Here is a 19,325-nt window from a genome sequence, read left to right on the forward strand (position 1 = left end):
GTGCAGCGAGCGTCCCTTCCGGGACCCACCACCCCACGCCCGCAGTGAGCAGCTGGCAGCAGGGCTGTTACAAAGGCGTTTAGTTTATTCTCCTCATCAGTATCACTGATATTCTCACGGTTCACATTTCCCAGTGCGGCTCCTCTTCTTACAGTAGTTAATGTGCAATCTCACTTACGGGCCCGGGGGTGGGGAGGGGCTCAGCCCAGGGTGGGGAGGGTGTTGGCACTCCACGCAGACAGACTGTCCTGCGTGAAAGAGGCGAGGGTGAGTGGGCGGCCGGCGGGGAGGGAGGTGGCCCCCCGCCACAGTCTTTTTTGCGTTGGTCGGTGGTTCCCCATGTTCCTTTCTGGCTGCCCGGGCTTGGGGGTCCATGCAGCGCAGCGCAGGGCAGGGTGGGCTCGGGTGGAGGGGGCAGGGAAGGCAAGAAGGAAAAGCAGCAGGCCACCCAGGAGCAGGGAGCAGGAAGCAGGGCGGGAGGGCGCAGGGGTGGCTCCCGGGGTAAGGCACAACCCTGTCTTTGGCTCTCCTGGTGAGGAGTTTCCTCCCCTGCACCCCTGCCCAGCCCCACTCCCCAACCCTCCCCAGACCACCAGGGGGGCGCCTCCTGGGGTCCCTGAAACAAGAGGGCTCTGCTACCCAGCCCAGTGCTGCAGGGGATCAAGAAAAAAGGTGAGGAGGGGCGGGACAGAGGCCTGCCCAGGACAAGGGGGTGGGGAGGAAGAAGACCCCAGTCCCAGAGAGCTGGCCCCCACTAAGGCCTGGAAGGAGGGGAGTGCCTGGGGACTCCGGCTTCCTTGTGGAGTCTGGCTGGAGCCCCAGCCAAACCCTTGGCCTTGGTCGGCCCGGCAGCTTGCCAAGTGACCAGGATATTGTGCTTTGGGATCTATGCTGGGGTGGGTGCTGAGACCAACCAGGTTTGGGGCAGGGTAGGTGTGACTAAGGTGCTTGTGCTTTAGTTGGGGGTGTTGACTCCCCCTACACACTCGAGCCAGCTGAGGCCAGGAAAGCAGAGTCCCAGGACCCCAGCTGGACTGATCCCCCCACCCCTGCAACAAGCAGATGTCAGGAAGGACCCCCCCCCACCCCGGCCCCATAGGCTAGCGGGGGCTCCTGGGGTTTGGGGCGGGGGGCAGGCCTCCAAGTCAGGTTTCAAGGGTCTAGTGGGCCCCTACCACCTCCTGTAGTCCCCTTGCCTTTGGAGAGAGAGGCTGCTGGGAGCAATGGGCGAGTCAGATTGGGGAGAAGACAGAGGCATGAGAACAAGGGCTAGAGACAAAAATGTGAAATTGCAAAGAAATGACCCCCAGTGGGTGTGTGTACGGGGGAAGGGGAGTAGAGTTTAAAAAAAGAACCCTCTGAGTTTACATGTAGAACTCAAAAACCTGGGACACCCTTGCAATGGAGGCCCATGGGGGAGGCATTGAGGGGTGAGTGGGAGCTGGCCAGACCCAAGGAGCCCAGGCAGAGCGGGGCTTGGCGGGGCCCCACCTTGGAAACGCGCACCCACACTCCACACACATGCGTAGCACATTCAGCCTGCCCCCTGGCCCCCCACCCCGTCCTGCCTTCCACAGCTCCGGGGACCAAAGGGGACATCAGACCCAGTCCCATTGGTTTGAAAAATAAAAGGAATCTTATACTTCAATATTTCATTAGCTAAAAAAATGTTTTAAAAAGTATGTACAGGGGGTGGGGGCTGGGAGCCCTGCCGTGGGGGCGGGGTGGGGCGAGGGAGGGAGGGAAAGGCAGCAGCCCCCTCCCCCTAGCCGGCTCCCCTGGGTTCCACCCCTGCTCCTACTGCCTCTCATGTCTTCATTTGTTTAAGAGCAAAACTTCTACACACGCACGCGCGCACACACACACATGCACACCCACACGCTTCTGCACGCTCTGGAAACCTCTCCTGCTGTCCTCAGAGACCCGAGGTCTGCCCCCAAGGGCCCCCCTCACTCAGGACCTGCCCCTCTCAGGCCCCAGGGGACTGGTGATGGCAAGAGAGGCTGAGCACGGGGAGGGGAAGAGAAGGGCGCTGGGCCTGCCACCGCCCACCACCTTGGGTCGGTCAGTTTCTCTGAGCCTCAGTTTCCCCAGCTGTAAAATGGGCAGTCCTCACGGCCTCGCCTACCCCAGCCCCCAGGTGCAGGGACAGACGAGGGAAACAGGAAGGCGCTTTTGGAAACGTGGAAGCACTGGGAGGTGGTGGCGGGAGGGGTCCTGAGAACCCGGGGGCCCCTGCAAGTCCCAAGGGTCTGCAGTGGGTGGGGGGCGGAGGCTTAGGAATGCTCCCGCTTGGTGGCCCAGGGCCTGGGAAAGGGGTCTTCCCAAGCCCCCCCAGGCTGGCCCCTCCCTGTGCCTGGCCTGGTGAGTGGGGAGAGAGTCACTAGGGGTTAGGAGACGGGGAGCACAAGCCCCCCGACTGTGCATGAGTGTGTGCTAGAGAAGGCCACGCAGACCTCGCACCACCTGCCATCCTCTCCCAGCCCGGATCCCCGATTGGCTTGGGGTCAGGGGATGGGACAGGGGAGGCAGAGGAACAGGGAGCATGCAGCACCCCCCGCGGGTCCTGGGGAGGGACAGACAGTAGCTCGTGACCAAGATGGCGGGTGGGTGTGACAGGAGGGGGAGTGTGACGGCCCCGCGGGAGGGTCTGGTGGGGGTTACTGGAGGGCCTCCTCAGCTGAGGGGCCGGCCTCGCCGTCGTGGCTGGCCGTCTCGAAGCCATGATCCACACCCATCATGTCCGGCTCTATCTTGCCCGTGTAGCTGATGAAGGTGGTGTAGGCGTCGCCCTCGGCCATGAGCGGCTTGACCTTGGGGATCCAGCTCTTGCGCACAACGCGGCGGGCGTTGGTGCACATGTCGGCCGCAATGGCGTTCATCTCGCTCTCCTTGAAGTTGGGGGCGAAGTTCTGGCAGTAGTCTGCAGGTGGAACGAGCTGCCCTGCGTAAGCTCCCCTCCCAGCAGGCCCTCAGCTGCCACCGCGCCGGCACCCCCCCACCTCAGGGCACCTCTGCCCACCCTCAGAGCTGAGGGGACTGAGCCTTGCAGATGTTTATTGCTGTTGTTTAGCCACTCGGTCACGTCTGACTCTTTGTGATGTCATGGACTGTAGCCCACCAGGCTCCTCTGTCCCTGGGATTCTCCAGGCAAGAATACTGGAGTGGGTTGCCATTTCCTTCTCTAAGGGCTCTCTGCCCAACCCAGGGATTGAACCTGCGTGTCCTGCTTGCCAGGCAGATTCTTGACCACTGAGCCCCTTGGGGAGCCTGAGACCTTGCGGACAGCATGCTACACTGCATCAGTGGGCCCAGGCTGGACCCAGCTGGGCCATGTGTGTGGGATACGTGGATCTGACGCGGGACACCTGGGTGCTCTTGAAAGACAGGCGTCACTTGCCAGAATTTAGAAACTGGGATTTCCACTTGAAAACCCAGACTTCCCTCTTGACACCTGGCTGAGGCCTGGAGGGAGATCCATCACTCCCACGACCAGCCTGCGTTGGAGACCCTCTCCTGTCAGCTCTGTGGCTTTCCTTCAGTGTCCTCCCCTCAAGAAATTTCTAACCAATCACAACTCTCCTCCCAAGAAGCCTAGACTGAACTTCAGAATTCTTCTTAACATCAAAGCCTACCTACTCATCCATTGGGGCCAACACCAGAGAAAAGGACCCCCTGCCCGCCTGTCCTGGGCCCCTGACCCCGACTCCAGAATGGCAGGCACTCACACTTGACGGCGTGGAGTACGCGACTGTCCAGCGGTTTGCGGCTGGGGTTGTTACTGGAAGAGCGGATGCCGGTGCCACAGCTGTTGGCCAGTGTGTTCCTGGGTGAGGGCACAGGGGAGGGGAGTCAGGCCCCCGCTGGTGGTGTGCCCCCCGACCCCGGGGGCTCTGGTGGGGGCCTCACCGGTCAAAGAAGGAGGCCAGGAGGCGCCGCAGCAGGACCTTGTGCCGGGTGCCTGCGCTGACGTGGCAGTTCATGAGCTGCGCCCTCGTGATGTACACGTTGGTGCCTGGAGGGGGAGGGAGGCGAGAGGATAGCCAGGGCCCAAACTGCCACATTCCCTACTCGGCCAGCGCCGACCAAGATCCCCCTTGACAACTCAACCCAGAGCTGCCTTCTCAACACTCTGGAAAGGACAGACTGTGGCACCACCGTCCATGGGGCACCCGTGTGCCCACCCAGCCACCAGTGTCGGAGAAGAACAGGCAGAGAGCATGGAACCCTGGCACCTTGAGTCCTGGGGCCAAATTCTTAACTGCTGTGTTGGTCAACCCTGGAACCACCCCCACGAAACCACTGATCTATGCCAATGTGGCTGAAAATGCCAGCCAATGCTTATACCAGCCTCTGGGGTGGAAACCTACAGGCCAGCCTTTGATTCGTACCAATATGAAGGGGCATCAGGGGCCCCGGGACCCAACCCAAATGGGGGGCAGGGGGAGCTCAGGGCGGAGGTGAGGCCAGCCCACCTGTCACCAGCTCCAGCTTCTCTGAGGGGTCGCCCTCGTCGTAGAGCTTGGGGTGGCAGCGGTTGCCAATCTGGTTGATGAGCTCAGCGGGGAGAGATGCGAGGTCCTGCCGCACTCGGATGCGATTCCGAGACTCGGGGGCCACCTGCTCAGGGAGGGCCTCCACCTTCTCGGCTGTGCGGGGGGAGAGAGGTGTGCTGGGGTCAGGGGTGGCAGTGGTGGGGAGGGCAGTGGGGCCAGGCTGGGGGCCGCGGGGGCACCTCACCGGTCTGGCCGACGTTCATCATGCTGTACATGGTGTACATGTTGCAGATCTGCCGGTACTGCTCGTCCGTGCCCTCCTCGCCCGCGTCCTCCTCCTCGTCCTCCTCGTTGTGGTAGGAGCCGGGGCTGTCGCTGGTGTAGGCGCTTGAGGTGCCGGGGCTGGTCCGCTCTGACGTGCTGGGCCCACTCACCACACCGCCTGCTGCTGCCGCTGCCGCCACCGCCGCCGCCGCACCCCCAGTCGGCGGCCCGGCCCCCGCCCCCGCTGCCACCCCGGTGGGCTGTGCTGCCGCCACCACGGGAGCCTGCTGGGCCGGCCGGTTGACAGCCAGGTCTGGCGTGGAGAACTTGGCCATCTTGCGGCTGCCGTTGCCCCCGCCGCCGCCCCCAGCCTCTTTCTGGCCGCTGTCCCACAGCCGCTTGGCCACGGGCGTGCACTGCACAGAGTCCGACTCCTGCTGCTCCGTCTTGACGCGCGACACCAGGGGCAGCGGAGTGCCACAGGCCGGCCAGCTCGACGTCTGCGCCACGGGGCTCTGGGGCTCGGACGAGGGGGCCTCCTCAGAGTGCAGGCCCTGGGAGTCGCAGCTGGGGGAGCTCACCTTGAGGAAGAATTCGGTCCCCTTCTCCATGATCTCCTGGATCTGCAGAAAGCCGGCCGTGTACATGAGCAGGAACTGGTCACCCATGTTCATGCTCAGGCGGCCTGTGTAGCAGAAGCTGAGGATCTGCTGGAAGGACTGGGGCTGCACCGCCGCCGGCAGCTCCACCACCGCGCTCCGGCTGCTGTTGAACAGGTCCCGGAAGTAGGAGCTGCTGGCGGCCAGCACAGCCCTGTGGGCCTTGAAGGCGTGGCCCTTGACCACTACCGAGACGTCACAGTACAGGCCCTGCAGCCGCTGCTCATTGAGGCACTCCAGGATGCTGTTGCCAAAGTTCGGGATCTCCATCTGCAGGGTCTGGGCCATGGCGGCAGCAGCTGCGCGGGCGACAGAGACAGAGGAGCGGGGTCAGGTGGCCAACCCAGCCTGATGCCGGGAGACAGGCTGTCAACCAGGGTGGACTCTGCCAGGACCATAAGAACTGCAGGGGCCGCCCACTCCCGTCCCAGCACGGCCTGGCCTTTGTGACAGACCGTCCAGTCAGCTAAGTTGGGGTGGCCCCTGCTGGACTTCTTTCTGCAGAAAGAAGGGCAGGGACTCCCTGGGTGGTCCAGTGGCTAGGACTCCATATTCCCAATGCAGGGGACCCAGTTTCGACCTCTAGTCAGGGAACTAGATCCCACATGCCGCAACTAAGAGTCCCCATACCTCGACTAAAGATCCTGCATGCTACTACAATAAAAATTAATAAAGACTCTGCATGCCCCAACTAAGACCTGGTACATACAAATAACTAAACGTTAAAAAAAAAATAAAGGAGGGTAAAGGCATTCTTATGCACCTGTGCTTGAGCATTAAATGAGATAACACGGCAAGCACCCCATGAGCACTAACCAGCGCTAGCACCACACACACAAGTAACCGGCACACTGACACCAAGAAGATTTTCACACTGCCTTTGCAGGGCTGAGCATGTGATCCAGAACCACCGTTTGCTGAATGACTGAATGACCACTCAAGAAACCCTGAAACTGCATGAGAACATAACAGTCACCAGGGCAATGCAAATCCAAACCACAGTGAGACACCGTTTCACACCCGCCAGGCTGGCTAGAGAATCCAAGGACAGGAGCCTGGTGGGCTACAGTCCACGGGGCTGCAAAGACTGGGTCACAAGCGAGCAACTAACACACAGTCTGGCTAGCATAAAAATGATAAATACTCTCAGTGAAGATGAGAAATGACTCGGGACCCTCCTACATTGCTGGTGGGGATGTGAAGTAGTGTAGTTTCTGTAGAAAACTGCTCTTCAAATGGTTAAACCTGAAGCTACCATATGACACAGCGATCCCACCTCTGGGAATTATACCTGAGAAATGAAAACATACACCCACCACTGGTTAAGTTTGCTTTGTTTGCTGTTGTTTAGTCACTAAGTCATGTCTGACTCTTTTGCTTCCCCATGGACTATAGCCCGCCAGGCTCCTTCATCCATGGGATTTCCCAGGGAAGAATACTGGAGGGAGTTGCCATTTCCTCCTCCAGGGGATCTTCCTGACCCAGGGATTGAACCTGAGTCTCCTGTATTGGCAAGTGGGTTCTTTACTGCTAAGTAAAGAACCTGGAAGTCCCATGTGAATGTTTACAGCAGCACTATTCACAATAGGCAAAAGGTGGAACCAATAACCTCAAAGGTAAATGGATAAACAAAATGTGATCCACCCACAGTGGAACACTACTCAGTAATAAAAAGGAGCAAACAACTGATACACGCTACAACTAGGATAAACCCCCAAATATGCTAAATGCAAGAAGCCAGACAAAAAGACCACACATTATACATACTTCATATACCACAAATGTGAAATGTCCAGAATGGCCAAATCCATAGAGAAAGATTTGTGGTTGCCTGGGGCTGTGAGGATTGGGGAAGCATAAGCAAACAGGAGCAGGGTTTCTTGTCCTCGCAAGAAACGTCCAGTGACTGTGATGATGTATGCACAACTATGAACATACTAAAAAGCTCTGAGCCAGCGCGCTTCAAAACTGGGTGTACTGGTATGTGCATCTCAAGCTGTTAAATGGAAGACTAATGTCCCCGGTGCAGAGCTGAGGATGAGACTTGCCACGGACAGTCTTCATTTTGTTGTTTAGTCGCTAAGTCGTGTCCAACTCTACGTGCCAGACTCCTCCGTCCATGGGGATTCTCCAGGCAAGAATACTGGAGTGGGCACAGTCTTAGGGTCTTTCTAAATTTTGAACCTGGTGTATGTATTGTCTATTTACCAGAGTGAATAATATTTAAAAATAAAGTATATGAAATCACACTGCAAACATCCAAAGGGCTTTAGGGGTGGGTGGAGAAAGAAATGTGAATTTAAGGAACTGCCTAAGAAGACCCTGTTCGGGGAGCCCACCCCCATCCTGACCCAGAAGGTACCACCGGAGGGGCTATGGCACCTCTCAAATGTATAAACTTCTGCATCACAGCCTATTCCATCAGTGCATGTTACAATCCAGGAGGAAAAACTGATCAGGCGAGGACGGCACAGCTGATGCTCTGGGGCAATCATGACCCCCTCCCACCCCACTGGTGACAGTGAGTCCTCTGCCATTCTATTGGTGTGGAGGGCAGTGGTCCTGAAAGGGCAGGTAGGGGAGAGAAGAGAGGCCTGAGGAGAGTCAGGCTGGTGAGAAGAAACAGTGGAAAAGAGTGTGTGCAAAGGCCTGGGGTAGGAACAGGCTTAAGTTTCCCCAGCTAAGAACTAGGGGTGTGAAATCAGCTCCATAGGCTGCTAAGAGGATTCATGTTGACTGCTCTGGTAGCCTGGGTGCTGGGAGGGCAGGCCCAGTGTCACCCTCAGGGTCTCCCAAATGGAGCAGCTCAGTGTGTACAGGTTGGCCTTATCAGTGTTCATTTCCAAATAAAGAAGCAAAGATACAGAGCTCCTGGTCCCTGAAGCAAGTCAGTTCTGGAGCCAGGACTCACACTGGCCCCAAAGTACAGCCCTTGAGCCTACGGGCACATGGCCCCTTCTCTTCCTCCATGGAGCCCTTCTCAATGAATCTGTAAAGGGTCCAAGTCTGCACTGCATCCCCAGTGCTCAACCCCGAGGCAGCTTAAAACAGACTTAACGAACAAAAACTTGAAAGGTGCCAGAGTGCTAAGGTGGGAGTGAGAGATGAACAGCCAATGGGGCTCTGGCTAGTTCCTGCCCCAGGGCCTTTGCACATACTCTTTTGGCATCAAAATCAGTGTCACTATCACGAAAAACAAAAAGGCCATCAGGGGACTTCCCTGGTGGTCCAGTGGTTAAGAATCTGTCTTGCAATGCAGAAGACCCGGGTTTGATCCCTGGTCTGGTGAGATCCCACTTGCCAAGGAGCAGCTAAGCCCGCGCATCACAACTACTGAAGTCGCGTGCCCTAGAGCCTGTGCTCTCCAACAAGAGAAGCCAGCGCAATGAGCAGCCTGTGCACTGTAGAGAGTAGCCCCGCCTGGTGCGACTAGAGAAAAAAACTCACGCAGCAATGAAGCCCCGCACAGCCACATGATTAGTAAGTAAATAAATTTTAAGAACACTGCGGAGAGAGCACCAAGGGAACAGGTGACTGACTCCTGGCACTGGGGCAAAGGGAAGCTTGGGTGAGGAGGGTAGAGGGCTGAGGCTGTAGATATGGATGTGGATGCTTTTGGGGCTACAAAGGGCATTCCACTCCTAACTGCACTAGGTGTGCTGGACAAGGCTGCACACATGTCCCAAAGGAGCACCCCGCAGTGAAGGTGAGCGGTGCCCCACTTCACGGGTGGGGACCCCAGCACTGCCCTGCATGGGTCCCAAGATGCTGGACTTCAGGGCCTGTCCCCCCAGTGAGAATTGGTGCAGGTGGCTTTGTGGGGAGCACTTAGCTTTGGAGTGCTAGTATTCTCAAGAAAACGGGCAGGAACAAACATGCAAGCAGAGGGCTCCTGAGGGCAAAAGCCAACCTGATATCCAGGCTGGCATCTCCAGGCTTCATGAACCCCATGGAGCCCCAGAGCCAAGCATCCAGGGATTTCAAGGTTTCAGTGAGCAATTTAGTTGGGGGACAACTTGTGCAGAAGGATGATGTAATCAGTGCACAGGACCACCTCCCCACCCGAATGACAGGGAGCAGGGTGGTCGCTCTGCCTCGCTGCCCCTGCAGGTAGGACAGGATGCGGGGAGGTGGCAGAGGCCACTGGAGACCCCAAAGACCCACCCCTGGGCTCCCCTCCCTCTTGTGGCTCCCATCCAGGCTACCCGACTCAGAAGAACAATGGTCCACGGTCCTTCCCCTCACCTGTGCCGGCCCGTGAGGTAGGAGGCATGGGATGGGCTACCGTAGCATTTCTAGAGGGAAGAGGGCTCAGCAGCTGGTGCTTGACCCGAGTCACCTGCTGGTGGGGAAGCGGCTGGATGGGGAGCCAGGGGTGGGGGTATCTCTAAACCACCACCAATTCTGTCCTCACCAACCGAGCCCCCAACCGCGCTGCCCAGTTCCCTGCAGCTAGACCTTCGCCCATGCTGTGCACCCTGCCCAGCGCACCCACATCGTCCTCGGCCACGCTCAGGTACCTGCCACTCCAAGAACTCTCCAGACTGGAGAAGATGCCCTCTTCTGAACACCCCCACCTGCAGCTCTAGTCCTCATGCTTACCTCTGAGAACATTAAATCCCAGTTGATTACAGTCTCCCCAAGGGCAGAGAACCGTATTTGAACTCTCTCTCCTCACAACTTGGGACGTCAGCCTGTGCATCTGCTGGGGTCCCCAGATCCCCCTGGAGGGGAGGGGCAGCCCCCAGCCACACACAAGGCCAAGAGGACCCTCCTGGCATCGCTGCTCCTGGCCCCGAATGAGAGTGGGTTTTCCGCACGAGATGCAAGGCCACAACTCAGTTTCCATGATCTCTCAAGCCACTCAACAAATATTTGCCCAGCACCTGTCTGGGGCAGGAAGTGCCCAGAGCTCGGGGCGGCCATCACTAAGACGGAGCCCTGACTCTGGAGCTCACGATCTGGTGAGAGGCACAACCATTCATCCAGGTCACACAGATCCATGAGCTGCGGGTCCTAGCCTCTGACCTCACCCAGCAGAGGAAACACTGGAGCTGAGATCTGGGGGGCACCAGGGGGTAGACGTGGGATGATCTAATGGGGCAGTGGCGAGCTGGGAGGGTTGCCTTCAAGGTACAAGGAAGGCATGCAGAGCCTTGAGGAAGAAGCAGGCACGATCCTTCCAGAAAGTGGACTCTGGGCTCTGCTGTGAACTAAATTGTGCGTGCGTGCATGCTAAGTTGCTTCAGTCGTGTCCGCCTCTTGGCGACCCCATGGACTGTAGCCCGCCAGGCTCCTCCATCCATGGGATTCTCCAGGCAAGAACACTGGCATGGGTTGCTGTGCCCTCCTCCAGAGGCTCTTCCCGACCCAAGGATCGAACCCATGTCCCCCACCCCAATTCATAAGCTGAAGTCCTAATCTCCAGTGTGGCTGTATTTGGAGACAGGGTCCTATTTGAACGTCATTAAGATTAAATGAGGTCAAAAAAATTGGGGCCCTCATCCAACAGAACTCTCTGTTCTTAGAAGAGGAGGACGAGAGATTTCTCTGTCTCCAAGTACACACTGAGGAAGGGCCATATGAACACACTAGATCCCAACCAGAACCTGACTGCACCGGCCTCTTAAGACTTCCAGCCTCCAGAACTATGAGAAAATAAATGTCTGTCAAGTCACCCAGTCCATATGGTACCTTGTTATGGTGTCCAAGCAGATCAGCATCTATTCACCCCACAGCTCCCTCATGGGGCCCCTCGCCTGGACCTCCCGCCATGGACGGGAGACTGACATGTACCCCAGATGCCAACACAATGTGTCCTCAGTAGAGCCCTCACCTCCTCAAGCCTGCTTGGGTCACGGTGTGCGTGGGCTCCAGTCCTCCTTGCTTGGGTCAAGACTCCCAGATGAGACTTCCCTAGGGGTCCAGCAGTTAAGAACCCACCTACTTCAAGAAGGAAATGGTAGCCCACTCCAATATTCTTGCCTGGAGAATCCCATGGACAGTGGAGCCTGGTGGGCTACAGTCCATGGGATCGCAAGAAACTTAGTGTTAAAAAATCCACCTACTAGTGCAGGGGACACGGGTTTGATCCCTGGTCTCTGGGAAGATTCCACATGCCCCAGGGCTACTAAGCTCGAGCGCACTGGAGCCTGTGCTCCATAACAAGAGAAGACACCACAAGGAGCAGGCCTCGCGCCGCAACTAGAGAAAGCCCTTCTGCAACCACAAAGACCCAGCGCAGCCAGAAAAAAACAAACCCCAGATTCACATCCCCGACTCCTTCAAAAGCAGGTCTCACCACCTGGGCCCCTGTGATGTGTATGGGGGCCCTGCATGGTAAGGCTCACCCACTCTGACCTAAAACGCAGGACCCAAGACGGTCACGGCCCTTCAAACTCTCCTGATCACCTATGTCAAATTTCCAAAGTCAGAGCCTTTCCCAAACCCGATTCCTCTGGTCGCTTCTCCTGCTTGAGTTTTCCTCCTTGGTGCTTCTTACCATCTCCCGACTAGACAAGTTCCTGCTTTGTGTCAGTTCCACCAGGGCAGGGCATCCACCCACCTGGAGACATACTGGGTCCCCTCCCCCAATAACCTGGCGAGCACACAGTGGGTGCATGATCGCTGCTCGTAGAATGAATGAAGAATTACTTCTGTTACTTCCAATTGGCACATGTGCTAAGTCACGTCAGTCGTGTCTGACTCTTTGCGACCTCAATGAGCTGTAGGCTCTGTCCATGGGATTCTCCAGGACAAGAGATACAGGCAAGAATACTGGAGTGGGCTGCCATGCCCTCCTCCAGGGGATCTTCCTGACCCAGGGATCTAACCGATGTCTCTTATGTCTCCTGCCTTGGCAGGCGGATTCTTTACCACCAGGGCCACCTAGGAAGCCCCGCTTTCAACCAGACTCCTCTTTTAGTTGCGTTATGACTAGAAGAGAGCAGGACTAGAAAAGGTCTCTGAGGCCGGGCAGGGGTGCCACCTGCACTGTGGTGGAGGCCGCTGGGGGCCGACAGGGGCGGGTGGGGGTGGTGATATTCTCTGGCAGCCCTGCCAGGTAGCTGACCTGTAGCCAGGGTCCCACCCAGGGCTCAGTGAACTTGGGATTCCCACTGATGGCTCCAGCTGCTCCCCCACCAGATCCTGCTGGGGTGCTGCAGGCTTGAAATGGAAGCGCTTGTGTGGCAGTGCAATTCCTGGGGGTGCAAAGTGCCAGCTTTTTGAGGAGGGCGCTCTGAAGTCCCCAGAGGCTGGGACTGTCTCACCAGGCACTGTTTCTTCGAGCTGACCTTCCAGGGAAGCGGTGAGCTGCCCGTGGACGTGGAAGCCCCTTAAGGGAAACGGTCAAGCCCAAGTGTAAGGACTGAAGACCCCTGGAAAGCTACAGAATCCTTCACTCAGCTCAGCCTGAGGTCAGAGTGACGGCTGGGGGATGGGGCGCAGGAAAGCCACACACCCCTGGGCTGCTTGGGGGCGCATTCTTGGCCCAAAGCCAGGGGACCGTCTGTGAGGCAGCTTAGGCAAACACCAGCTAGTGAAGAACCAGGTGACAGCCAACCACACAGGTCTTTTTCATGGACATGCACATTTAATTCCTATTCTTTTCCCCTGAAAAGCTCCCATTAACTCCACAGCAGGGAACAGGATGAGCAACCCTAGGTGGCCTGGACGTTGCCCCTACTGTGCGCCAGCACCTGGTGAGGCTCAGTTATTCCTCTCGCCAGTTTCTGAGGAAGAAATGAGTCCTCTTGCCATTTTACAGACGACAAGAGGGAGGCCCGGGATGGCACCCAGGCCCCGTGGCTCCAGTTTGAGGCCAGCCCGTGCTTCCCTGTCCTCCACCTGGCGCTGCCACTCCCTGGGGGCAGGTGGCCACCGCAGCTAGACCCATTTCTTGACTGGGCAGACTGAGAAGCTGGAGCCAAGAAGACAAGCCACGTGGGGAGCTCCAGAGCTGGGGTCTGCGGCCCACCTGGAGCCCCCACCCAAGGGTTCCGTGTGCCGCTTCCCGCTCGCCCTCAGGAGGCTTTCTTCCTCTGCCCCACCTCCCCCAGCTATTCTCTGTGCTTCCTCCTCTCACTGCCACCTCCGGGAATGAGCAGTCTAGCCTGCTGCCTCTCCTGCCTCCCTCCTCCGCTCTCCTTGCAGGACTCGGCAATCTGGCCTCCCTGTGCCTGCAGCAGCTCCTAGGAGTACCCAGCCAGGCCCCACCCGCCTCCCACTAGGACACAAGCCCACCTTTCAGAGTTACCTCAGCATGCCTTCAGACCCGGAGGGCAGTGGGCGGGGCGGCAGCTGCAAAGGTCCTGAGGTCACATTGGGCAGCTAACACAATGGATTCGGGTGGTTACTGGGGTGGGGCTGCTGAGAGGTGCTTGGAGACCCTGCAGGGCCTTGGCAGGGTATAAGAATTAGAATCTTGTTTTTCTAGGATCAAATATCCTTTACAAAGTTCCCAGTTTAGAATTATACTTCCCTTCCTCTTAACGCCTAGAAAACATTATCCCTCCCTCTAGCCCCATGTCAGTCTTTCCCAACTATAAAAGGAGCAACCACCTCATAAGGTTGTTTTAAGGATTAAACCACCTTAGAGTAATGCAGGGAGATTTGCAGCCGGTGTCCAGCTGCTGTTATTAGTGATGTCCCCTTCTGTCCCCGTGACCCTTCACAAGACTGCAAACTCCCTGAGAGTAAAGGAGGCATCTTCTGCTGCTCACCAGCCCCCAGAACCTTAGGCCATCTCATCAGTCACGGGTATCTACTGAGGGCTCCCCCACTGCCTTCCCAGCACCATCCGATCGCATCCCAGACAGTAGCCTCTCATGTAACTCATGATAACCACGCAGCAAGGAAACCACCCGCAGCCCTGCTGCCGTGGGGCCCAGATCAGTCTGCGGTGGTGGCTGCCCCGTACATTCTATGAGGAGCACTGCCAGTCTCTACTCCCCAGGCCCAGCTGTGACAACCAAAAATGTCACCAGACGATCTTCTAAGTGTCCCCTGGGCAGGGCAGAATCACCTCTGATTAAGAACCCCTGCAGTGCAGGAATGCCTGCTTGTCCCCACTTATCAGATGCAGAAACTGAGGTGGCAGGCGAGGTCACGACCTTTGCTCAGGCTCTCCAGGCTAAGCAAGGTGGCACTAATGGTCGAATCTGACTCTCCACTACACCGCATATGCCCACTTTTACCCACCTTCTGCTTAATTCAGTCAGTCCTCACAGTGGTAAAGAATCTGCCGTCTGCCAATGCAGGAGACACAGGTTCAACCCCTGGGTTGGGAAGATCCCCTGGAGGAGGAAATGGCAACCCACTCCAGTATTCTTGCCTGAGAAATCCCAGGGACAGAGGAGCCTGGCGGGCTACAGTCCATGGGGCCGCAAACAGTCGGACATGAATGAGCACACACACCCCCTCAGGGTCTCTAAAGACACTGAGACCTTTGCATCCTATCTGTCCAGAGGAGACGGGGGCAATGACCACCACCAGACCCTGCACACAAAGTGACAGCCACCTGGTCAGTCCCACTCCACAGCTTCTGTGGCTCAGAAAGCTCTCCAAGGGAGACAGAGGATGACACTGTTGGCCAAGGGGACCCAGGAGCAGAGGCAGGGAGGTGGGCCCACATGTTCATGCTAGGCGAAGGCCAAAGTGAGTTAAAAGTGAGTAAAAGTGCTCAGAGCAGCTTGGTACCCAGGAAAGGGATGGGAGTGATGAGAGGCGGGGAGGACCTAAGAGAAGGAGCCGAGGCTGGTACAAACACCACCTCTCTGTCTTCGAGGCCAGCTCACCGTCGCCTGCAATGTTGCAAGCCCCACCAGAACCTGGCAGGCCATCCTCCAACACAGGCTCTGGCAGTGACATTGAGGAGCCGGGTCAGACCTTGCTAGACCAATCTGAAACTCTCTCCAAACCCCGTGCCTTCAGGCTGACCTCCACGACAGGGCCTGCCTAACTGACCAAAACTCATCTCACAGCCCGGCTCAAGAACCCACTGGGGCACATTTTAAAAGGCTCTGGATGCAGGCCAAGGGGTCTGGACTTTGCCTCTGGGGGTGAGGCGGGGATCCAGGAGACCCCGAGATCAGGTACTTCTTTTTTGGGAATGGCACTAAGGGTCTCCACCTCCACACCAGGGTTGGTCTCCCTTCACTTCTTTTCCTCATGAAGACAAGGTGTTTAGGGCTCTGAGCCGGAGCCTGGCACATGCTTAATGAAGGCTTTCAATGTGCTGTCCCGTCTGCCTAGAACATTCACCCCTCCCTGCCCCAGCTCCCCACAACCCCTACCCACCCTGCCCCCAGCAGGCTTATTATTCAGAGCTCAGCTCACCTGAAAGCGTCAGGACGCCCTGAATCTAATGCTTTGCCCCCCACCCCAACACCATCACTTCACTCCATTTTACTATATTCCTGAACACGGGGCTATCAGAAACACTCTTGATCATTTGTCTGGGGTTGATCACCTTCACTAGAACAGAAGTTGCTGAGAGCCATTCCCTGGGCCCCAGCAGAGAGTTGGCACCCATGCGACATCAAACTGTCCCCAGGGTCCCTTTACTTTGTGGCTCTCACCCGCCAGGCTATTGTGGCTCTCCTCTGGCGCCATAGGGCTGTGCACCCTACGTCCTCACAGAAAAGTAATTATGAAGAGTGCTTTCTCCAGCTCTAGGCGCACAGACTCACTGCCCCCTTCTTGGCCATCCACACACCATGGCCTGCTCCTTCCAGTCTCTGCCCTGCTTCCAGCTAGCTCTGTGACGGGGGGCAGCCCCCCTACCCTTCAGTACCCAGCCTAGAGCCCTGCTGAGGCCTCAGTCTGCAGCCAGCCTCAGCCCAACCAGGCAGGGAGAAGGTTTCATTATGTGGGGCTGCTGGCCCAGTTTCTACCCCTCCCAGAACCAGGAGGCCAGCCAAAGCGGGGAGGAGGGCCCAGCCCAGGTGGGGGCAGTTCTAGGAACTCCGGGGAGATCGGGGGAAGGGAGGTGATCATTAAACCTAGATCTGCCTGATACCACTCAACCCAGCCGTTTGTGGTTCCTGCCTCACGTGCTGAGGATCTCAAGTCAGCGTTCCCAGGACCCATCGGTAACAGCCTTGCAGTTAGACTCCCTGAGAGAAGGAACACAAAGTAGGGGTGGTCTGACTGGGGACCAAAGTGAGGAAAAGACAGTCCAGCCAGGCTCCATCCTTCTAACCACCTCATTCTGCCAGCCCACAGCTCTGTGATCCCTGACCTCTTGGCTCCCATTAGGAGAACGGGGGTGGGGGATAACCTAGCCTCTGGGAGAGAAGCTTCCACTGATCTGGTTCCCTGGGACACCAGGAAAACTCAGTCCACAGGGGTACGGACCCATCCCTCGGGAAGGGCAAGAGAAAAGTCCTGGACAGGGATATCCCACCAGGGAATCCAAAATAGTGTGATCTCGTCCTGCCATGCCCTCAAAGGCCAGCTCCAGGGAATTGAGGGTTGGGACTGAGAGTCAATCAATCCCAGCCCACTGATGTCTAGCTGGGCTCCATGTGGAGCCTTGGTTTCCCACCCTGTACCATGGAGAAGATCTAAGCCGACTTGGTGGTGATGGTGAGCCATCAATGAGCTCATCTAACCAGCAAGCTCAGCACAGGGCCTGGCCCAGGAAATGCACCCTAGAGGCCAAGCGCTGGGACGGGTAGCACCAAAGGTCTGGGCACCTGATTTGAGCCCCTTCTTGGTGAGCCACATTCACCCCACCAGAGCCTCCAAGACACAATGAACAGAGCTTTATAAGCTCACCTCCCAGTAACTCACCTGCAGAGAACTGGTGCCTGAAATGCTGGGAGGTCCCAACCTCTAGGCTTGAGCCTCAAGGGTCTGGTCAAAAAGTGCAGATAGAATCTCAGGACCCTAAACTACTCAGGTCAGGGTGTGTGTGTGTGTGTGTGTGTGTGTGTGTGTGTGTGTGTGTGTCTACCTCCCTGCCTATATCTGGGGTGGGAGTGGGCCAGAGGGTGGTAGACAAGATGCTGAAGCTAGGTGTTCCAGACTATTTCCCAAGCTGTCCACACAAACACCCACCTGGCCAGCTAGCCCCTTGGAGCATCCCGCAGAGGCTTGCCCAAAGGGTAGGTAGGGGCCCAAAACCTGGCAGGGATGAGGTATGAGAAAGAAGAAACCCCTCAGGTTTGGCCCCAAGCTAACACCTGGCCAAGAAAAGAGGGGGGCGCACCTTGGCACGTGTCTTTTGATCATACAGGTTTCTCCGGACCTGCTCCCACACCCCCTCCAGCCTACTTAACCCAAAAGCTTGCCTCCCCCTCCCACTCCCAAAGCTCCTACCGAAGTTCCTCAACCTACCTGATCGCCCCTGTATCTGGCTCTCGCCACCTGCAACCCCTCTCTTGGAATCCTAACCCCAAGTGACCCCCGCAAACATCCCAGGGATCTCCTAACCGCCCCCACTCGAACTAACTCCGCCCACACCCACCCTGCCCCACTTCCTGGGCTTCTCCTCAGCCGCCCCCAAGCTTGTAACCTGACCCACCTCCTCCAGCGCCCCGACGGTACCTGCAAGCCCGGGCCCCTCCCCGCCCCCCTCCCCCGCCTCAGGGCCGTTTCCCTCCGGCCACGCCGCTCTCTCCTCCTCCCCCATTCCGCCGGCCCGAAGCCTGACTCCTCCTCCCCCTCCCCCTCCGGTCTCCCCCGGCGCCTCCTCACTTTCCCTCCACCAGCCTCCCTCCAACTTCCCGGGCCCCCCGGCACCTGCCCCGGCATGGCCTCGCGCCCCTCTCGCGGGGAATGAGAGGAGGAGCTCTGGGCCAGATCCCGACGCCCCCAAGCTCCGCGGCCCGACCCGGAGCTGAACGCTCAAGGCCGCTTGCGGGGGCCGAGACTCCCCGCACTCGCCGGCCCGGCCACAGTGTAGACTGCTAGCCAGGTTCCTCTCCCGTCGGAGGAGGCCCCCATGTCTCCCCTCTCAGCCCTTAGCCGGACCTCAGATGCCCTCGGGCCGCCCCGGCTAGAGGAGGCCGGAACCGGGCCTGGGACAGGCCGCCTCACCTGCGCCGTGGCCGCGCTCCGGGGGCTCCCGGCGGGCTCCGCAGCGGCAGCTGAGGCCGGGCCTGGGCCCGGGGCGCGCCCCCCTGCGCCGGGGCCTCGGCCTCCGCCTCCGCGGCCTCCGCGGCCTCCGCCTCAGCAGCAGCGGTAGCCGCGGCGGCCATTCATTGTGGGCCAGGCCGCCCCAGCCGAGCGCCGAGCGAGCGCTAGGCGCGCCGCCGCCGCAGCCAGGCCCGGGAGAAGCGGCCGTGGCCCCGCCCGTGTACCGCCCCCGGTTCCCGCCCCCGAGGCTAGGCCAGCCGAGCGCCGAGTGCGGCCCTTCGTCCCTCCTCAGTCTCCTCCCTCTACCCCTCGGAATCCCGGTCGCAACCTAGGCTATGCTGGAGAGTTCGAGTCCCGATCTCCCCACTTTAGTCCCGCGACCTTAAGCAAGTGGCTCTGTCTTTCGGAACTTTAGTTTCCTGGAAAAAAGCAAAGAGTAATGCCTGCTGTTTATTGTGCCAGGCACTGTTTTATAGGTTCTTTATGGGATTATCTCGTTTAAACTTCACGGTAATATCTTTAGGTAGGAATTATTTTATCAACACACACGCTATAGAAAATAATAATAAAAAGAAAGGCCCAGAGAGGTGAAGAAACGTGCTGAAGATCACACAGCAAGGAAGTGAAGACGGGTGCTAGATTCAAACTCAGGCCCAATAAACAACAGTAAAAGTACGTGTATGATGCTTATGCGACGCCAGATTTTATGCTAAGCATTTAACTCATTTAATTTTCATCACAACTCAAAAACGAAGGTTTAAAAAAATTTTGCCGACGAGGAAAGGGTTTGCTCTGTGAGAGCCTACTCTGCACATTTTCAAGG

The 19,325-nt window shown here is 57.8% G+C and overlaps 1 protein-coding gene across 2 annotated transcripts; it reads right to left on the minus strand.

The window, feature by feature from the left end:
• Nucleotides 1-65: 65 nt before the first annotated feature.
• NACC1 (nucleus accumbens associated 1) lies at nt 66-18,631 on the minus strand. Of its 2 annotated transcripts, none has more exons than XM_027969530.2 (6): nt 18,464-18,631; nt 4,741-5,718; nt 4,476-4,649; nt 3,910-4,015; nt 3,729-3,826; nt 66-2,923 (listed from the first exon to the last, which is right to left on the minus strand). In XM_027969530.2, exons 2-6 carry the CDS (start codon nt 5,705-5,707, stop codon nt 2,661-2,663), a joined length of 1,608 nt encoding a protein of 535 aa, XP_027825331.2. In that variant the 5' UTR covers nt 5,708-5,718; nt 18,464-18,631; the 3' UTR covers nt 66-2,660. The 2 variants fall into 2 exon arrangements, with proteins under 2 accessions (XP_027825331.2, XP_060271374.1); XM_060415391.1 differs by lacking the exon at nt 18,464-18,631 and adding an exon at nt 17,216-17,825.
• Between the last annotated feature and the right edge of the window lie 694 nt (nt 18,632-19,325).

The sequence above is a fragment of the Ovis aries genome, chromosome 5, assembly GCF_016772045.2.
Source record: "Ovis aries strain OAR_USU_Benz2616 breed Rambouillet chromosome 5, ARS-UI_Ramb_v3.0, whole genome shotgun sequence".
NCBI lineage: Eukaryota > Metazoa > Chordata > Mammalia > Artiodactyla > Bovidae > Ovis > Ovis aries.

Excerpts from the sequence above, each read along its gene's own strand:
- NACC1 (XM_027969530.2), bottom strand. The coding sequence starts at position 5,707 with ATGGCCCAGACCCTGCAGATGGAGATCCCGAACTTTGGCAACAGCATC. Across the intron at positions 4,650-4,740 it reads GATGAACGTCGGCCAGACCG|CCGAGAAGGTGGAGGCCCTC; the intron begins GTGAGGTGCCCC and ends CCCCCCGCACAG. Across the intron at positions 4,016-4,475 it reads GAAGCTGGAGCTGGTGACAG|GCACCAACGTGTACATCACG; the intron begins GTGGGCTGGCCT and ends CTCCCCCTCCAG.